Source organism: Gorilla gorilla, chromosome 21, assembly GCF_029281585.2.
Source record: "Gorilla gorilla gorilla isolate KB3781 chromosome 21, NHGRI_mGorGor1-v2.1_pri, whole genome shotgun sequence".
Classification (NCBI taxonomy): Eukaryota; Metazoa; Chordata; class Mammalia; order Primates; family Hominidae; genus Gorilla; species Gorilla gorilla.
Window position 1 is genome coordinate 74,442,853 of NC_073245.2, and position 14,098 is coordinate 74,456,950.

The 14,098-nt window shown below is 58.5% G+C and overlaps 1 protein-coding gene across 8 annotated transcripts in view; it reads left to right on the plus strand.

The window, feature by feature from the left end:
* The window catches only part of SS18L1 (SS18L1 subunit of BAF chromatin remodeling complex), a 40,379-nt gene that overhangs the window by 12,389 nt on the left and 13,892 nt on the right, over window positions 1-14,098 (plus strand). For 7 of the 8 annotated variants that reach the window (XR_008674497.2, XM_055372833.2, XM_055372834.2 and 4 more), the window contains 7 exons: window positions 2,382-2,458; window positions 4,332-4,416; window positions 6,025-6,169; window positions 7,336-7,515; window positions 8,785-8,949; window positions 9,450-9,551; window positions 10,725-10,817. Coding sequence is in view for 7 of the 8 variants with exons in the window: in XM_055372833.2 (XP_055228808.1) it covers window positions 2,382-2,458; window positions 4,332-4,416; window positions 6,025-6,169; window positions 7,336-7,515; window positions 8,785-8,949; window positions 9,450-9,551; window positions 10,725-10,817 (847 nt within the window). In the remaining variant the exon portion in view is untranslated. Of the gene's footprint in view, window positions 1-2,381; window positions 2,459-4,331; window positions 4,417-4,956; window positions 5,910-6,024; window positions 6,170-7,335; window positions 7,516-8,784; window positions 8,950-9,449; window positions 9,552-10,724; window positions 10,818-14,098 lie in introns of those variants that run through there. The other variant, XM_055372836.2, reaches the window with a different exon arrangement.

Genomic DNA, 14,098 nt, shown 5'->3' on the forward strand with positions numbered 1-14,098 from the left:
AGTTGTCCCTTCCTGCAGTTCATCTGAAGGCAGAGCCATCTGGAATGCCGGCGCCTGGCAGGTGGACTCTCCCTCACCTGCCCACTGGTAAGCCTGGCCCACAGTGTCCCCTGGCGGCCCCCCACCCCCATCTCAGGATGACTCCTCGGCCCCACTGGGCTCAGCTGAGTGCAGGGCACCTTGTCCTCAGCAGGGACAAAAGTGGTAAAGAGTGGAAAGGGGGAAGGTATAACTTTAAGAAAAAATAGAGCAGGAGAAACCAACCCCGAAGTCGTGGAGACCGGCAGAGGAGGAAGCTGAGTTGAGGGCAGTCGCTCAGCCGGGGCTGTGGGTCCGGGCTCTGCCCTGTGAGCTGGCCTGGCTTGGCTCTCTCCACCCTGGGCTCCCTCTGCCTGTGGATGAGTTTGGGCCCCAAGGTCAAATCGCAGTTAGAGGGGCCACGTTGCAGGGTGGAGGCACAGCTGGGTGGCCCCAAGGCCCCAGGCAGGCAGGTGGGCTCCTCCTCCCCTTGCCCTAGGGCTCCCCTGCTCCAGGGCCTGTAGAGCTCCTGTCGGGAGCGGCCTCCTAGGGCTGAGTGACCCAGCATGCTGTAGTGGAGCCAAAAGGCACTGCTTTTTCCTTGGGTGCCAGCCTTTGAGAAAAGGCCTTTTTATGAAAAGCAGCAGGTGTGGTGGGCTCAGTTGTGTGCCTCCCTGCAGACAGAGGCGGCTGGTCACAGGGCGGGTGTCGCCTCTTCTCAGTCCCCTCCCATACCCCCTCTCTCCTCTTTCGCCTCACGTTGGGTCTCCGCGGGCCACCCAGTGCTGCCCCCAGGTGGACACCTTGAAAGAGCCGGCTCTCCTGTGCCTGCTCCCCACGGCCTGTGGGCGTCCTGTGTGGTGTCTGCAGGATGCCGCCTGGCCCCAGCCCCTGTTCCTCTGCTGCCACCCACCCCTCCCCACTTCTACCAACCACCAGACTCAGCACGTCCTGAGTACGTGCAGGTGTGTGGACGCAAGGCCTTGGGCCGCTTGATTTGGGGAATGCTCCAGAGCCCTCCTGGGGCCACAGAGCACGTTCAGGAGGCGCTTTGGGAAGGAAACCTGGGGAATCTGTGGGCCCAGCCCCCTGCTGCTCAGGTGTGGCCAGGCACGTGGGTCACCAGGTCAGAGACAGGCTGAGCCCCTGCATCTGACAGGTTCCTGGCAGTGCCCATCTTGAGCACAGACCGTGCTTGGCGGAGTGTATGCCTGGCTGTCCGTGGACCAGAAGCCTCCATTTTGCCAGTTCTAGGAGCACGTGGCGCCTGCAGAGAGACCCCTGGCCCAGCTCTGGGAGGCCCACATCTGGCTGTTTACCTGAGTCACTTGAAACTGGTTTAATCTGGGTTTAGGGTCATGACCTTGTCTGTGCACACACACTTTATGTGTAAGACACAGAAGGTTCAAGACGGGACCGGCCTTCCCTGTGTGGCCTGTGGGCCTATCGTGCCGTTCTCCTGCATTTCAGCGCAGCACCCCTGGGGGTGAGGGCTGCGGGGTGCCAGCCCCAGGTCTAGGTCATGCCCGGTTCTGCAGTCTCACCCATCTTTTCTGCCCCCACGCCGGCCTGTGTGTGTGTGGTTTCTTCTACCGGTGGTGCCGTCCCTGACCCCCCCAGACCCTTTCCTTCCCTCCCTCACCCCGGTTGGTGCAGCCCCTGCAGGAAGTCTCGATGCCCTTACCACCTGGGAGTGCCCTGGACCCCTGCTGATTCTTGGGAGGGGGCAGTTACCTGTGCCCCACCCTGTGTGGTTGCAATTCGAGGCTATCCCCTCCAGCTAGGGGCACCAGGGCCTCTTGTGGGATGCCCACAGGGTCCTGACATCCTTGCCATCGGCTTGGCTGACCCTTGCTGCACAGATCCTCCGCCGTCAAGGGCCCTGGAAGCTGGAGGGTCCTTCGGGGTGGGGGCTGCTGGGGGCACGGGGCCTCTGTGTTTTCATTTGTGGGCTTAGATGGCCCTGCCGCTTACGGATGAAGTCCCTAGCGCAGGGAGGCGTGAGTGTTTGGTCTGTGGTGGCTGAGGCAATGCACATAACGACAGTTTCGTATACAGAACAGGCGTAGCATCCGAGATCTGGAAATTTGAAGTGCTCCAAAATCCAGAACTTTTTGAGCACCAACATGAGGCTCAAAGGAAATGCTCATTGGAGCATTTTGGATTTCGGGTTTTCGGATTAGGGATGCCAAACCGGTGGGTCTAATACGGATATCCTCAAATCTGGAAAAATCTGAAATCTGACACGTTTCATGTAAGGGACGCTCAACCTGTATGAAAACTAGATGTGTAGCAATGGCAGTTCATCCTGAGGGTCAGCGACAGCCCCGCGTCGGCAGCGCCCGCTCACGCTCTCTCCGCAGATGCTGGACGAGAACCACCACCTGATCCAGTGCATCCTGGAGTACCAGAGCAAGGGCAAGACGGCCGAGTGCACGCAGTGAGTGCCCGCCATACACCGGAACACTTGGAGGGTGTCATGCAGAGTCTAAGCACGGAGGCCAGATACGTCCCGAGAGTCCCCAGCACAGAGGCCAGATACGTCCCGAGAGTCCCCAGCACGGAGGCCAGATATGTCCCGAGAGTCCCCAGCACGGAGGTCAGATATGTCCCAGGAGTCCCCAGCACGGAGGCCAGATATGTCCCAGGAGTCCCCCAGCACGGAGGCCAGATATGTCCCAGGAGTCCCCCGGCACGGAGGCCAGATATGTCCCAGGAGTCCCCCAGCACGGAGGCCAGATATGTCCCGAGAGTCCCCCGGCACGGAGGCCAGATATGTCCCAGGAGTCCCCCGGCACGGAGGCCAGATATGTCCCAGGAGTCCCCCGGCACGGAGGCCAGATATGTCCCGAGAGTCCCCCAGCACGGAGGCCAGATATGTCCCAGGAGTCCCCAGCACGGAGGCCAGATATGTCCCGAGAGTCCCCAGCACGGAGGTCAGATATGTCCCAGGAGTCCCCAGCACGGAGGCCAGATATGTCCCAGGAGTCCCCCAGCACGGAGGCCAGATATGTCCCGAGAGTCCCCAGCACGGAGGTCAGATATGTCCCAGGAGTCCCCCAGCACGGAGGCCAGATATGTCCCAGGAGTCCCCAGCACGGAGGCCAGATATGTCCCGAGAGTCCCCAGCACGGAGGTCAGATATGTCCCAGGAGTCCCCAGCACGGAGGCCAGATATGTCCCAGGAGTCCCCAGCACGGAGGCCAGATGTGTCCCGAGAGTCCCCCAGCACGGAGGCCAGATGTGTCCCGAGAGTCCCCCAGCACGGAGGTCAGATACGTCCCAGGAGTCCCCAGCACAGAGGCCAGATACGTCCCAGGAGTCCCCCAGCACGGAGGCCAGATACGTCCCGAGAGTCCCCAGCACGGAGGCCAGATACGTCCCGAGACACGGAGGTCAGATACGTCCCGAGAGTCCCCTTCACAGAGGCCAGATGTGTCCCAGGAGTCCCCAGCACGGAGGCCAGATGTGTCCCAGGAGTCCCCAGCACGGAGGCCAGATACGTCCCGAGAGTCCCCAGCACAGCTGCGAAGCATTGCTGCCGGAACTGGGGTAGTTCTGAGGGAGGCGGAAGGTGGGAGGCAGGAGCAGTGGGGGGAGGCCTGGGCCAACCTCTCTGGGCAGCTCTGTGGCCAACAGCCAGCGCACCAGGAGACAGCACCTGCTCCAGGTGGGACCTCCTGTGACCCTGTGAACCTAGGGCCCAATGCATAGGAGGGGTGCGTGCCAGTCTGCCACCCTCCAAGCGGCTGTCCAAGTGGCCGTCAGACTGACCTGGAGGTGGGAAGTGCGTGAATGGCCTCAGACACCCCTGGGTGTGGGTGGGGTGAAGGGACTGGGTCCCCACTGGTGCGAGGTATACGAGGGGCCTTCCCTGGCAAAACTGTGCTTCCCCATTTCTTTCCAGGGCTTTCTCAGGGTCGTTGGCTCTATGGAGTCCGCCCACTGCCTGTCTCAGCTGGACGAGGGCTCTGTCCCTCTGTCACCTTCAGGCCCCTGCCTCCTCGTGGCCTCCCCCCATCTCCATCCTCTGAACAGACCAATGCCAGCTTCCGCTTAGCTGTTACCTTAGAGTCTTTCCAGAGTTTTTGTCATGGGTTGGGAGCCTGCTCAGGGTTTGGGGTAGAGGCTGCCCTCCCGTCCCCGCCTAGACCCCAGCACCCTGCCACCTTCCTGTGTCATCTGGGGTCCATGTCCTCATGGGGTTTGGCTGGATGTCAGGCTGTCTTGTTCACACTTTACTTCTGCCTTGGATCTATGTGGGGACTCTGTGGTCCCGTCGTCCTGCCTCATGCGTGCCCCCTCTCCTGCAGGTACCAGCAGATCCTGCACCGGAACCTGGTATACCTGGCCACGATCGCAGACTCCAACCAGAACATGCAGTCCCTGCTTCCTGCCGTGAGTACCCGCGGGGGGTTGGCCTCCTTTACCCAGCAAGGACTCTGACACTGCCTAAGATTGGAATTGTGGGCATGTCACCTCAGGTAGCAAAGATGACTCAGAGAAACCAAAAATACCACTAGAGCCACCAGAAATGGGAGTGTGGGCGGTGGTGACCAACCCTTCCTGACAGACTGGGGGTAATGACAGCGTCTAAGGTGGCCAGGTCAGAACTGTGGCTCAGCCTCGTTATGTATTGAAGGGAGGGAAGCCCCGGAGAAGCCACTCTAGGAGCAGCCGCAGCTCTCGGGTCGGGGGTGGGGAGAGGTGGGATGGGGAGAGGTGGGGAGAGGTGGGGTGGGGAGAGGTGGGGAGAGGTGGGGTGGGGAGAGGTGGGGAGAGGTGGGGTGGGGAGAGGGGTGGGGTGGGGAGAGGTGGAGAGAGGTGGGGTGGGGAGAGGTGGAGAGAGGTGGGGTGGGGAGAGGTGGAGAGAGGTGGGGTGGGGAGAGGTGGAGAGAGGTGGGGTGGGGAGAGGTGGGGAGAGGTGGGGTCGGGAGAGGTGGGGAGAGGTGGGATGGGGAGAGGTGGAATGGGGAGAGGTGGGATGGGGGCCCTGCGTCTCCCTGGAGCCTCTCCGGGTGCTTTGAGCCGCTGTGAACCGTGCACATGCGCTGCTGTGGGTGAAAACGGAACTTAAAAGAAAACATGCCCAGCACAGTAAATTCTCCCAGTGTTAGTTCAAATATTTTATTTTGTTTGATTTTTTAAAATGCATTTTTCCAAGATTAAATTGTCACAGTGAAGACGAGGTCGTGCTGCTGCAGCCTCTGTCCTGCTGACGGGGTTCCGGGACAGACATGTCGCCGGGAATGACGTATCTCCTAGTGACCCTTAGTCCTTGGCAAGTGATGACATAAATGCCAGGATGTGTTTTGCGAGTAAAAATGTTAAACCCACCTCCATTGACCTGTCAAATTGCACTTCTTCACCCTGCAGACACCCACAGGTCCTGGTGGAAATTTCCTTTTCTTGGTCAGGTGTAGACAGCATGTGTGTGCAGACCTCCAGAGCTGCTGGTTGACCTTGATCTGGGAGACTGCTGAGGGCCACTTCACACTCACTCCCTTCTGTGTGGTGTGATCCGAGGCGGGCGTGGGGTGGGGGGAGTCAGGGGGAAGGGGCACATGCAGCAGGAGCACGGGAAACAGGAGAGGGATCCCGCCTGTGCCAAAGCTCTTGGCACGGAGGGGTCGTGGTCGCGGAGCACAGAGGTGCTGGTCACCTGCGCCCGAGGGGGACGGGGTGCGTTCAGCCTGGTGGGCCGGGGAAGGGGTTCCCTGCTGTCCCAGGAGGAGGTCCAGCTTTTCACACCCAGGCACGTGTGGATGAACTTGATACTCAGTAGAGTTCTGAACGCTCACCCAGACGCTCATTCTGCCATCTCCATCTGGGCCTGGTCCTCTGCAGTCACCTGGCTGTGACGATGGCTGCTGATTATGAACATTGACCAGGTGGCCATGATGTGTGGCGGCAAATCTCGGGTGCCCTCTCATCCCTGGCCTGGCTTGTGGAGGTCGCTCTCCGTAAATTAACCGTTTTTCCCTGAAAACTTCCTGTTGCCTGCAGCCGCCCACGCAGAACATGAACCTGGGCCCTGGAGCCCTGACTCAGAGCGGCTCCAGCCAGGGCCTGCACTCTCAGGGCAGCCTGAGTGACGCCATCAGCACGGGCCTGCCACCCTCCTCCCTCCTGCAGGGCCAGATTGGCAACGGTGAGTGCGGCAGGGGAGGAGGGCGTTCCTGGCCACGAGGCCACCGAGGCAGCCCTTGGGCAGCCGGCTGCCATGGTGGGGCACCCCACCCCTCACAGGGCTGGGCATGGGACCCACTCCTCCTGGGGTAGCCACAGGTCGGCTGCCATCGCCCAGGCTCAGGGCCGCAGCGAGCTTGCCGTGCGGCTGGGCTGAGCTCCTGCTGCAGTTGCCCACTCTCTCTAACACTGTCACGTTCCATCAAATTCAAATGCAAGTTGCGGGGTTCCAGGTGGATTGTGTAATAGGAATGGAATGCTCCTGTCTTTGGATTGAGAAGCATGGATAACGTTTGGAGACTATTAACAGTAATATAACAGGCCGGGCGTGGTGGCTCAGACCTCTAATCCCAACCCTTTGTGAGGCCTAAACCAGCAGACTACTTGAGGCCAGGAGTTTGAGACCAGCCTGGGCAATATGGCAAAGCCCCATCTTTACAAAAAATAGCCGGGTGTGATGGTGCACACTTGTAGTCCAAACGGTTAAATACTTGGGAGACTGAGGAGAGGGGGTCACTTGAGCTTGGGAGGGTGACGCTGAAGTGAGCCTTGTTCATGCCACTGCCCTGCAGCCTGGGTGACAGAGCCAGACCCTGTCTCAGAAAATAATAACAAAATAACAACAAATAAACGATTCATCCTGTACTTTGCTAGCATGTGCGCTGCTTTCTTTTCTTTTTTTTTTTTTTTTTTTGAGACAGAGTCTCGCTCTAGTCGACCAGGCTGGAGTGCAATGGGCGTGATCTTGGCCCACTGCAACCTCCGCCTCCCGGGTTAAAGCAGTTCTCCGGCCTCAGCCTCCCAAGTAGCTGGGATTATAGGCACGTGCCACCACACCTGGCTAATTTTTTTGTATTTTTAGTAGAGACAGGGTTTCACCATGTTGTCCAGGCTGGTTTCGAACTCTTGACTTCAGGTGATCCACCCACCTCGGCCTCCCAAAGTGCTGGGATTACAGGCATGAGCCACTGCTCCCGGCCACTTATTTATTAGTCACTTAATCATTAATAGTGCTGTTGATAGCAACTCTTCCCAAAATCACTTGAAGGGAAATTGGGGTGTCTTCACCTTCAGAAGTGGGGACCTGGCTCCCCAGCTCCTGACACCACTTCCTGCTCCCCATGCCAGGGCCGAGCCACGTGTCCATGCAGCAGACGGCACCTAACACGCTGCCCACCACCTCCATGAGCATCTCTGGGCCCGGCTACAGCCACGCGGGACCCGCCTCGCAGGGCGTCCCCATGCAGGGGCAAGGCACCATCGGCAACTACGTGTCTCGGACCAACATCAACATGCAGTCCAACCCAGGTACCTACTCTGCCTCTGCAACCCCGGGGGGCCTGGGCCCGCCTCCAAGACCCTTGACACATGCACGTTGGACATGTGGTCCCGGGGAAGCTGCCCTCCTGCTGGGTGCTGGAGGGGAGGGGCCCGTGAATCGGGGCTGGCCGCTGCCTCTGAGAGCTTCCGGAGGGATGGGCGCCAGTGGGTGCACGATCAACTCCTCCTGTCCCCCAGCTTTGCGAGGGGCTGGGGTGTTTCCCATGGAGTCTCAGGGAATGCCCCAGGGAGTGGGGGCCACTGGCCCTGGGTCTGGACAGACAGCACTGGGCTCTCAGAGGTGGGGTAGAGTTGTTCCCCAGGGAGGGAACAGCCTGGCCAGAGGCACCTCAGTGGAGAAGACAAGGGGCCAGAAGCGCTGGGCCAGAGGCCCCAGCCTTTCTGCAGGGCAGCGGGAGCCCGAGAGCGGGGCCGTCCACCACGGTGGCCACGTGTGGTGTTGGGCACTTGAGAAGCCTCGGGTCCCCATCGCGTTCCATGAGCTTCGGCCCCGGTCACGTTTTGTGGGCGTCAGTCCCGGTTGAGTTTCTTGAGTGTTGGAGACGCACGGACTTCAGAGGCTTAGTGCCAAGAAAGGGTGCTGAGGACCTCCTTAGGATTTTCTCACAATAACTGAATGTTTAGCATTTATTGTGGACATACTGACTCAAATAAAATGCATGATGAAAATGGATTTCACCTGTTTGTTTTTACTTTTTCGCTGTGGTTACTAGAAACTTTAAAAAGTGTGGCTTGTGTCATTTCTGTTGGACGGGGCTCCACTAGGGGCTTCTGAGCAGGGGACGTGTACGACAGGCCAATGTGAAGGGCTGTGAGGTTGCAAAGCTGCTGAGGAGGGGACAGTGTGACCCCTGAGGCCAGCTCAAGGGACCAGGCAGAACAGGACTCGAGCCACAGTGGAAGTGGGATTGTCACGGGAGCTGTGTGTCCGAGGAGAGGGGTGGAAAGGTGGTTGTTGGCTGTGGAAGCCGCTGGATCTTCCTGCCCGGGGGCTCTCCCTGTTGTTTTCTGCACGTCGGCACATTTTTAAATAGTCGGTGCAAGCAGCGGGTCTGAGCTTGCAGGGCGTCAGTGCGGGCCACATAGGGGAGGCGTGCCTTGCGGTGGAGGACGCTGTCCTCGTGGGGAGCACAGGAAAATAACGAGGAACCCGCCTGGGCGCAGGAGGTAGTTGGGTGTGGGAGGGAGGGCGGGAGGCTTCCCGGGGTGATGTGGGGCCTCTGTCCTGTCGTTCAGTCTCCATGATGCAGCAGCAGGCGGCCACGTCGCACTACAGCTCGGCGCAGGGCGGCAGCCAGCACTACCAGGGCCAGTCGTCCATCGCCATGATGGGGCAGGGCAGCCAGGGGAGCAGCATGATGGGGCAGCGGCCCATGGCGCCCTACCGGCCCTCCCAGCAAGGTAACGCCCGGCCGGGCCAGGTCTCGGGCACAGCTGACCGCCGCGGGTCGTGAAGTGCCAGGCTGTGTGTGCTTCTCTTCGGGGAGCCTGGGGGAGTGAGGCTTGGTGCCTTGGTGTTAACATTGAGTGTGGACGCTGGGAGTGAGGGCCAGGGTGTGGCCCGTGGAGGGTCTGCTGTCCCTGAGGAGTCAGTGTTGGGGGTAGGGGCGGCAGTTGTCATTAAGAGTGTCACAGGCCGGGCTCATGCCTGTAGTCCGAGCACTTTGGGAGGCCGAGGTGGGCGGATCACCTGAGGCCAGGTGCTCAAGACCAGCCTGGCCAACATGGTGAAACTCTGTACTAAAAATACAAAACATAAGTTGGATACGATGACAGCATGGGGTGTTCTCCTCGGGTGGGTGAGGCCATTCAGCAAGGCCTTGGCTTCCCCAGTGAGCGAGCAGGTCCTCCGAGGGAGGAGGGCGCGGCCCGCACTGGCGCTGAATGTGGTTCCCCCGCAGGCTCTTCCCAGCAGTACCTGGGCCAGGAGGAGTACTATGGCGAGCAGTACAGCCACAGCCAGGGCGCCACGGAGCCCATGGGCCAGCAGTATTACCCCGACGGTGAGCACTGGCGGCGGCCTGACCCCGCCCAGGAACGCAGAGCAGCTGCAGGGGCAAGGAGGGCAAGGAGGGCAAGGAGGGTGTGGCCACTGCAGTGTGTCCTCAGTCATTCCAGCTCAGGCCTGGGCTACAGGCAGAGCGGCCAGACGCCCTGCAGGAGCAAGGTAGGGGATGGGGTGAGCTGGGCTGGCAGTGGTGCCTGGCCTCTGCAGAGAGAAGCTGCGGCACACACTGCTGCACTGGCCTCCACGCGGCCTTGCCTCTGCTTCCTGAAAGGCTGTGGGAGTTGGAGGCGGATAATTGCAGCTCCTAGCTGTAGATAGGTGGAAATGTTCAAGAAGGCGCCTCCCAGCTTCACAGAGAATGCCCTGAAGGTGACGGCTCCACCTGCAGCACCTCCTCCTGCCTCTTCTCATCTCTGCAGAGTATTTTACCGTCGTCACCTTTCAGTCTTTGCATAGTCCCAGGGCTTGTGGAGGGGATACCGAAAGTGGTCTTGGCTGAAAACAGCGGTTCACACCTGTCATTCTGGCACTTTGGGAGGCTGAGGCAGGAGGATCACTTCAGCCCAGGAGGCTGAAGCTGCATTGAGCCATGATCGCGCCACCGCACTCCAGCCTTGGTGACAGAGCAGGACCCTGTCTCTAAATAAAGTAAAAATAACAATAAAATAAAGTGGTCTTAAAGGCTGGGTTGATCCCTGGGAGGCATCCAGGCAGAGAGCTGGCCTCAGCCAGCAAGGGGCAGGTGCACAGACAGGTGGGCAGGTGGCAGCAGGGCAAGCCACCCTTGCCACGTGATGGTCACATGCAGCGAAGGCCTCGGTAAGGGTTGGACACCCCTGCCTGCGTCCTCCCAGGAGCTAGAGGTGGCAGGGAGAAGGCAGTCGGGTCACTAGCATGGCTGTGTGGCAGGCACTGAAAGCGCTGATCCTCTGCGTAAATCCCCAGGTAGCTTCACAGTCGCCCCGAGAAGGAGGCATTGATGTCTGCATTTCAGTGAGGAGGCCAAGGCTCAGGAGGTTGGGGCATGGTTTTGGGGGACACGGGTCCTGCCGGCTCTTGTTGCCTCCCTGGCCAGACGGCATCTCCCCAGCCTGGGTCTCAGTTGCCTCCTCCGGGATCTGTGCAGTGCGCAGCCTCCGCTGACTGTCGCTGTCTCCATTTCGCACAGGCCACGGCGATTACGCCTACCAGCAGTCATCCTACACAGAGCAGAGCTACGACCGGTCCTTCGAGGAGTCCACGCAGCACTACTATGAGGGGGGTAAGGAGCACGGCCGCGTGCTGGGCTCGAGCGTAAGCGCCACACGCAGCAGAGTTAAGACGCTGCACCCTTAGGAGCACGCAGTGCCTGCCTTCAGTGAGTCCCTTAAATCACAGCACAGCGCGTGGGAGGAGAGACAGTGTGTTCTGGGAGCTGGAAATTCAGGCTGTGTCAGGAGCCCCGCTTGCCTTATGTGTGTGTTCATGAGACAGGAAAGGATTCAGCCGGCCATGCTGGGGTTGGGGACACAGACTCTGTTATTGGGTCTGGCCAGGGAGCGTGGGGCCTGCGAGCCACTCTCAGAGCTTCCTCAGCTGGATGCCAGCAGTGGCTGCGCTGGGTGTGGCCTCGCGTTTCTTCAGACGCCTGCAGGCCAGGAAACACACATCTGTGGCTGGGGGCTTGCCGCCCTTCATGGCGGTCCTGGGCAGTGCTGCGCTGGGGGCTGTGTGTCGGGTGGACTTGCCCCTTTCTATGGTGTCTGTGCCCCCACCCTGGCTGCCCTGAAACCCCAATAGAACATCCCAGAATGTGGAGTTGGGAAGAGGTACACACAGCCAGTTCCAGTCCCACCCCGGGATAAAGATGGCCCCCAGAGAAGAGCTGATGATCGCCTGCGGGATTGCGCGACCTCGTCCGGGAGGGAAGGCGGGCCTGCAGTCCCTGGGGAGAGGGGCCTTGTGTCTGCTGACGCTGACCGGCAGGCAGCAGTGGCTGAGGCCTTCCCACTGCAGGGCTGCGATTTATCAAGAGGTAACAGTGTCGGTGAGGCTTCACCAGGTACACAAAGCAGGCGGGCACTAAACGGCTACAGATTTCCTTGTTTGGGTTACTTCTTAAAGAATTGGATGTGTAAAGGTTTTGCTTCTGAGCTTACACATCTCAGCCTGCTGTGAAGAAATAAAGCACGCAAGTGTAGGCACATATAGAAACATCACGGTGTGCGCTACGAATGCCTGCGACGTTGAAATGTCAGTTATACCTTCATAAACCTGGGGGAATCAAAAAGTACATGAATACATTATGAAAGTTTAAAAGAAGAAAGAGCCTAGGTGTTGTGGCTCACACCTGTAATCCCAGCACTTTGGGAGGCCGAGGCAGGCGGATCACTTGAGGCCAGCCTGACCAACGTGGCGAAACCCCATCTCTACCAAAAAATACAAATATTAGCTGGCCATGGTGGTGCACACCTGTAGTCCCAGTTACTCAGGCGGAGGCGGGAGAATCGCTTAAACCTGGGAAGTGGAGGTTGCAGTGAGCCGAGATCGTGCCACTGCATTCCAGCCTTGCGACAGGATAAGGCGCTGTCTCAAAAAAAAAAAAAAAAAAAAAAATTAGCTCGGTGCATTAGTTCACACCTGTAATCCCAGCACTTTAGGAAGCCGAGGTGGGTGGATCACCTGAGGTCAGGAGTTTGAGACCAGCCTGGCCAACACGGTGAAACCCCATCTCTACTAAAAATACAAAAATTAGTTGGACATGGTGGCATGTGCCTGTAATCCGAGCTACTCAAGAGGCTGAGGCAGGAGAATTGCTTGAACCCGGGAGGTGTAGGTTGCAGTGAGCTGAGATCATGCCATTGCACTCCAGCCTGGGCAACAAGAGTGAAACTCTGTCTCAAAAAAAATAAAAATAAATAAATAAAAGAAATGGCCAGGCATGGTGGCTTATGCCTGTAATCCCAGCACTTTGGGAGGCCAGTGGAGGAAGATTGCTTGAGCTCAGGAGTTTGCTTTTTTTTTTTGAGATGGAGTCTCGCTCTGTCGCTGAGGCTGGAGTGCAGTGGTAAAATCTCGGCTCACTGCAACCTCCGCCTCCCGGGTTCAAGCAATTCTCCTGCCTCAGCCTCTTGAGTAGCTCAGATTACAGTCCCCGCCACCATGCGCAGCTAATTTTTGTACTTTCAGTAGAGACGGGGTTTCATCATTGTTGGTCAGTCTGGTCTCGAACCCCTGACCTCATGATCTACCTGCCTCAGCCTCCCAAAGTGCTGGGATTACAGGCGTGAGCCACTGCGCCCGGCCGAGCTCAGGAGTTTGAGGCCAGCATGGGCAACATGGCAAAACCCTTTCTCTCCCGAAAAAAAAAAAAAAAAATGCCGGGCATGGTGGCGGGTACCTGTAATTCCAGCTACTCAGGAGGCTGAGGTGGGAGAATCACTTGAACCCAGAGGCAGAGGTTGCAGTGAGTTGAGATTGCGCTACAGCACTCCAGCCTGGGTGACCGAGCCAGACCCTGTCTCAAAACAAAAGCCACCCTGTGGCCAGCGCCCAGAGGCTATCTTCTGGCATATTGGCTGCAGTGGTGCCTCCGTAAGCCCTGGGAGTCAGCAGGATCTCTGCCATCATGGGCCTGGCCCTGTCCCTTCCAGCTGGAGCACAGGGTTCAGCCTTGTCCATGGCGAGGTGTCCACATGCATCTGCCCAAGGCTGCCACACTTTGTCCCAAAAACAAACGCAGGATGTGCTGCTCAGCCTTTTAATATCTGATGTAGCTACTTTTTTTTTTTTAAAGAGACAGGGTCTTGCCCTATCACCTAGGCTGGAGTGCAGTGGCCTGATCGTGGCACACTGCAGCCTGGAAATCCCAGGCTCAAGTGATCCTCCTGCTTCAGCCTCTCGAGTTGCTGGGACTAAAGGCATGCACCACCAGGCCTGGCTTTTTTTTTTTTTTTTTTTAATTTTTTTAGAGATAAGGTCTTGCCATGTTACCCAGGCTGGTTTTGAACTCCTGGGCTCAAGTGCCACCTCAGCCTCCTACAGTGCAGGGGCTCCAGGTGTGCGCCATCGTGCCCGGCTGATAGGTACTTCCGTAGCTTGTTGTGGGTTACGTACTCTTGCCTTCCATCATTGATGAGAAATTTGCTGAAAAGCTTAGTAACCCCTTAAGACCAGTAAGACAGATGGCGTGGTTTCCTCCTTGATTTAGAAGCATTTTATTCCATCTGTTTGTTAGACTCTGACATGAGGAGTGCACATACGTAGGTGACACTTTACCCTACAGCAGGTGGTACTGTGAAGTCTTGCAGGGGTGAGAGGCCTGGAGATGCTTTGCTTTGAAGAGATTGGCGGATGTGTCATAGCCACCTTCAAACACAACTGTGGCCCATGGTGCAGTGGAGAGGCTGGGGGGACGTTAGGAGGAATGGGTCAAAGGCACCATAAAGAACTTTCCAGGCCGGGTGCAGTGGCTCCCACCTGTGATCCCAGCATCAGGCCAGGTGCGGTGGCTCCCACCTGTGATCCCAGCATTGTGGGGGCCAGGGCAGAGGATCAAGTGAG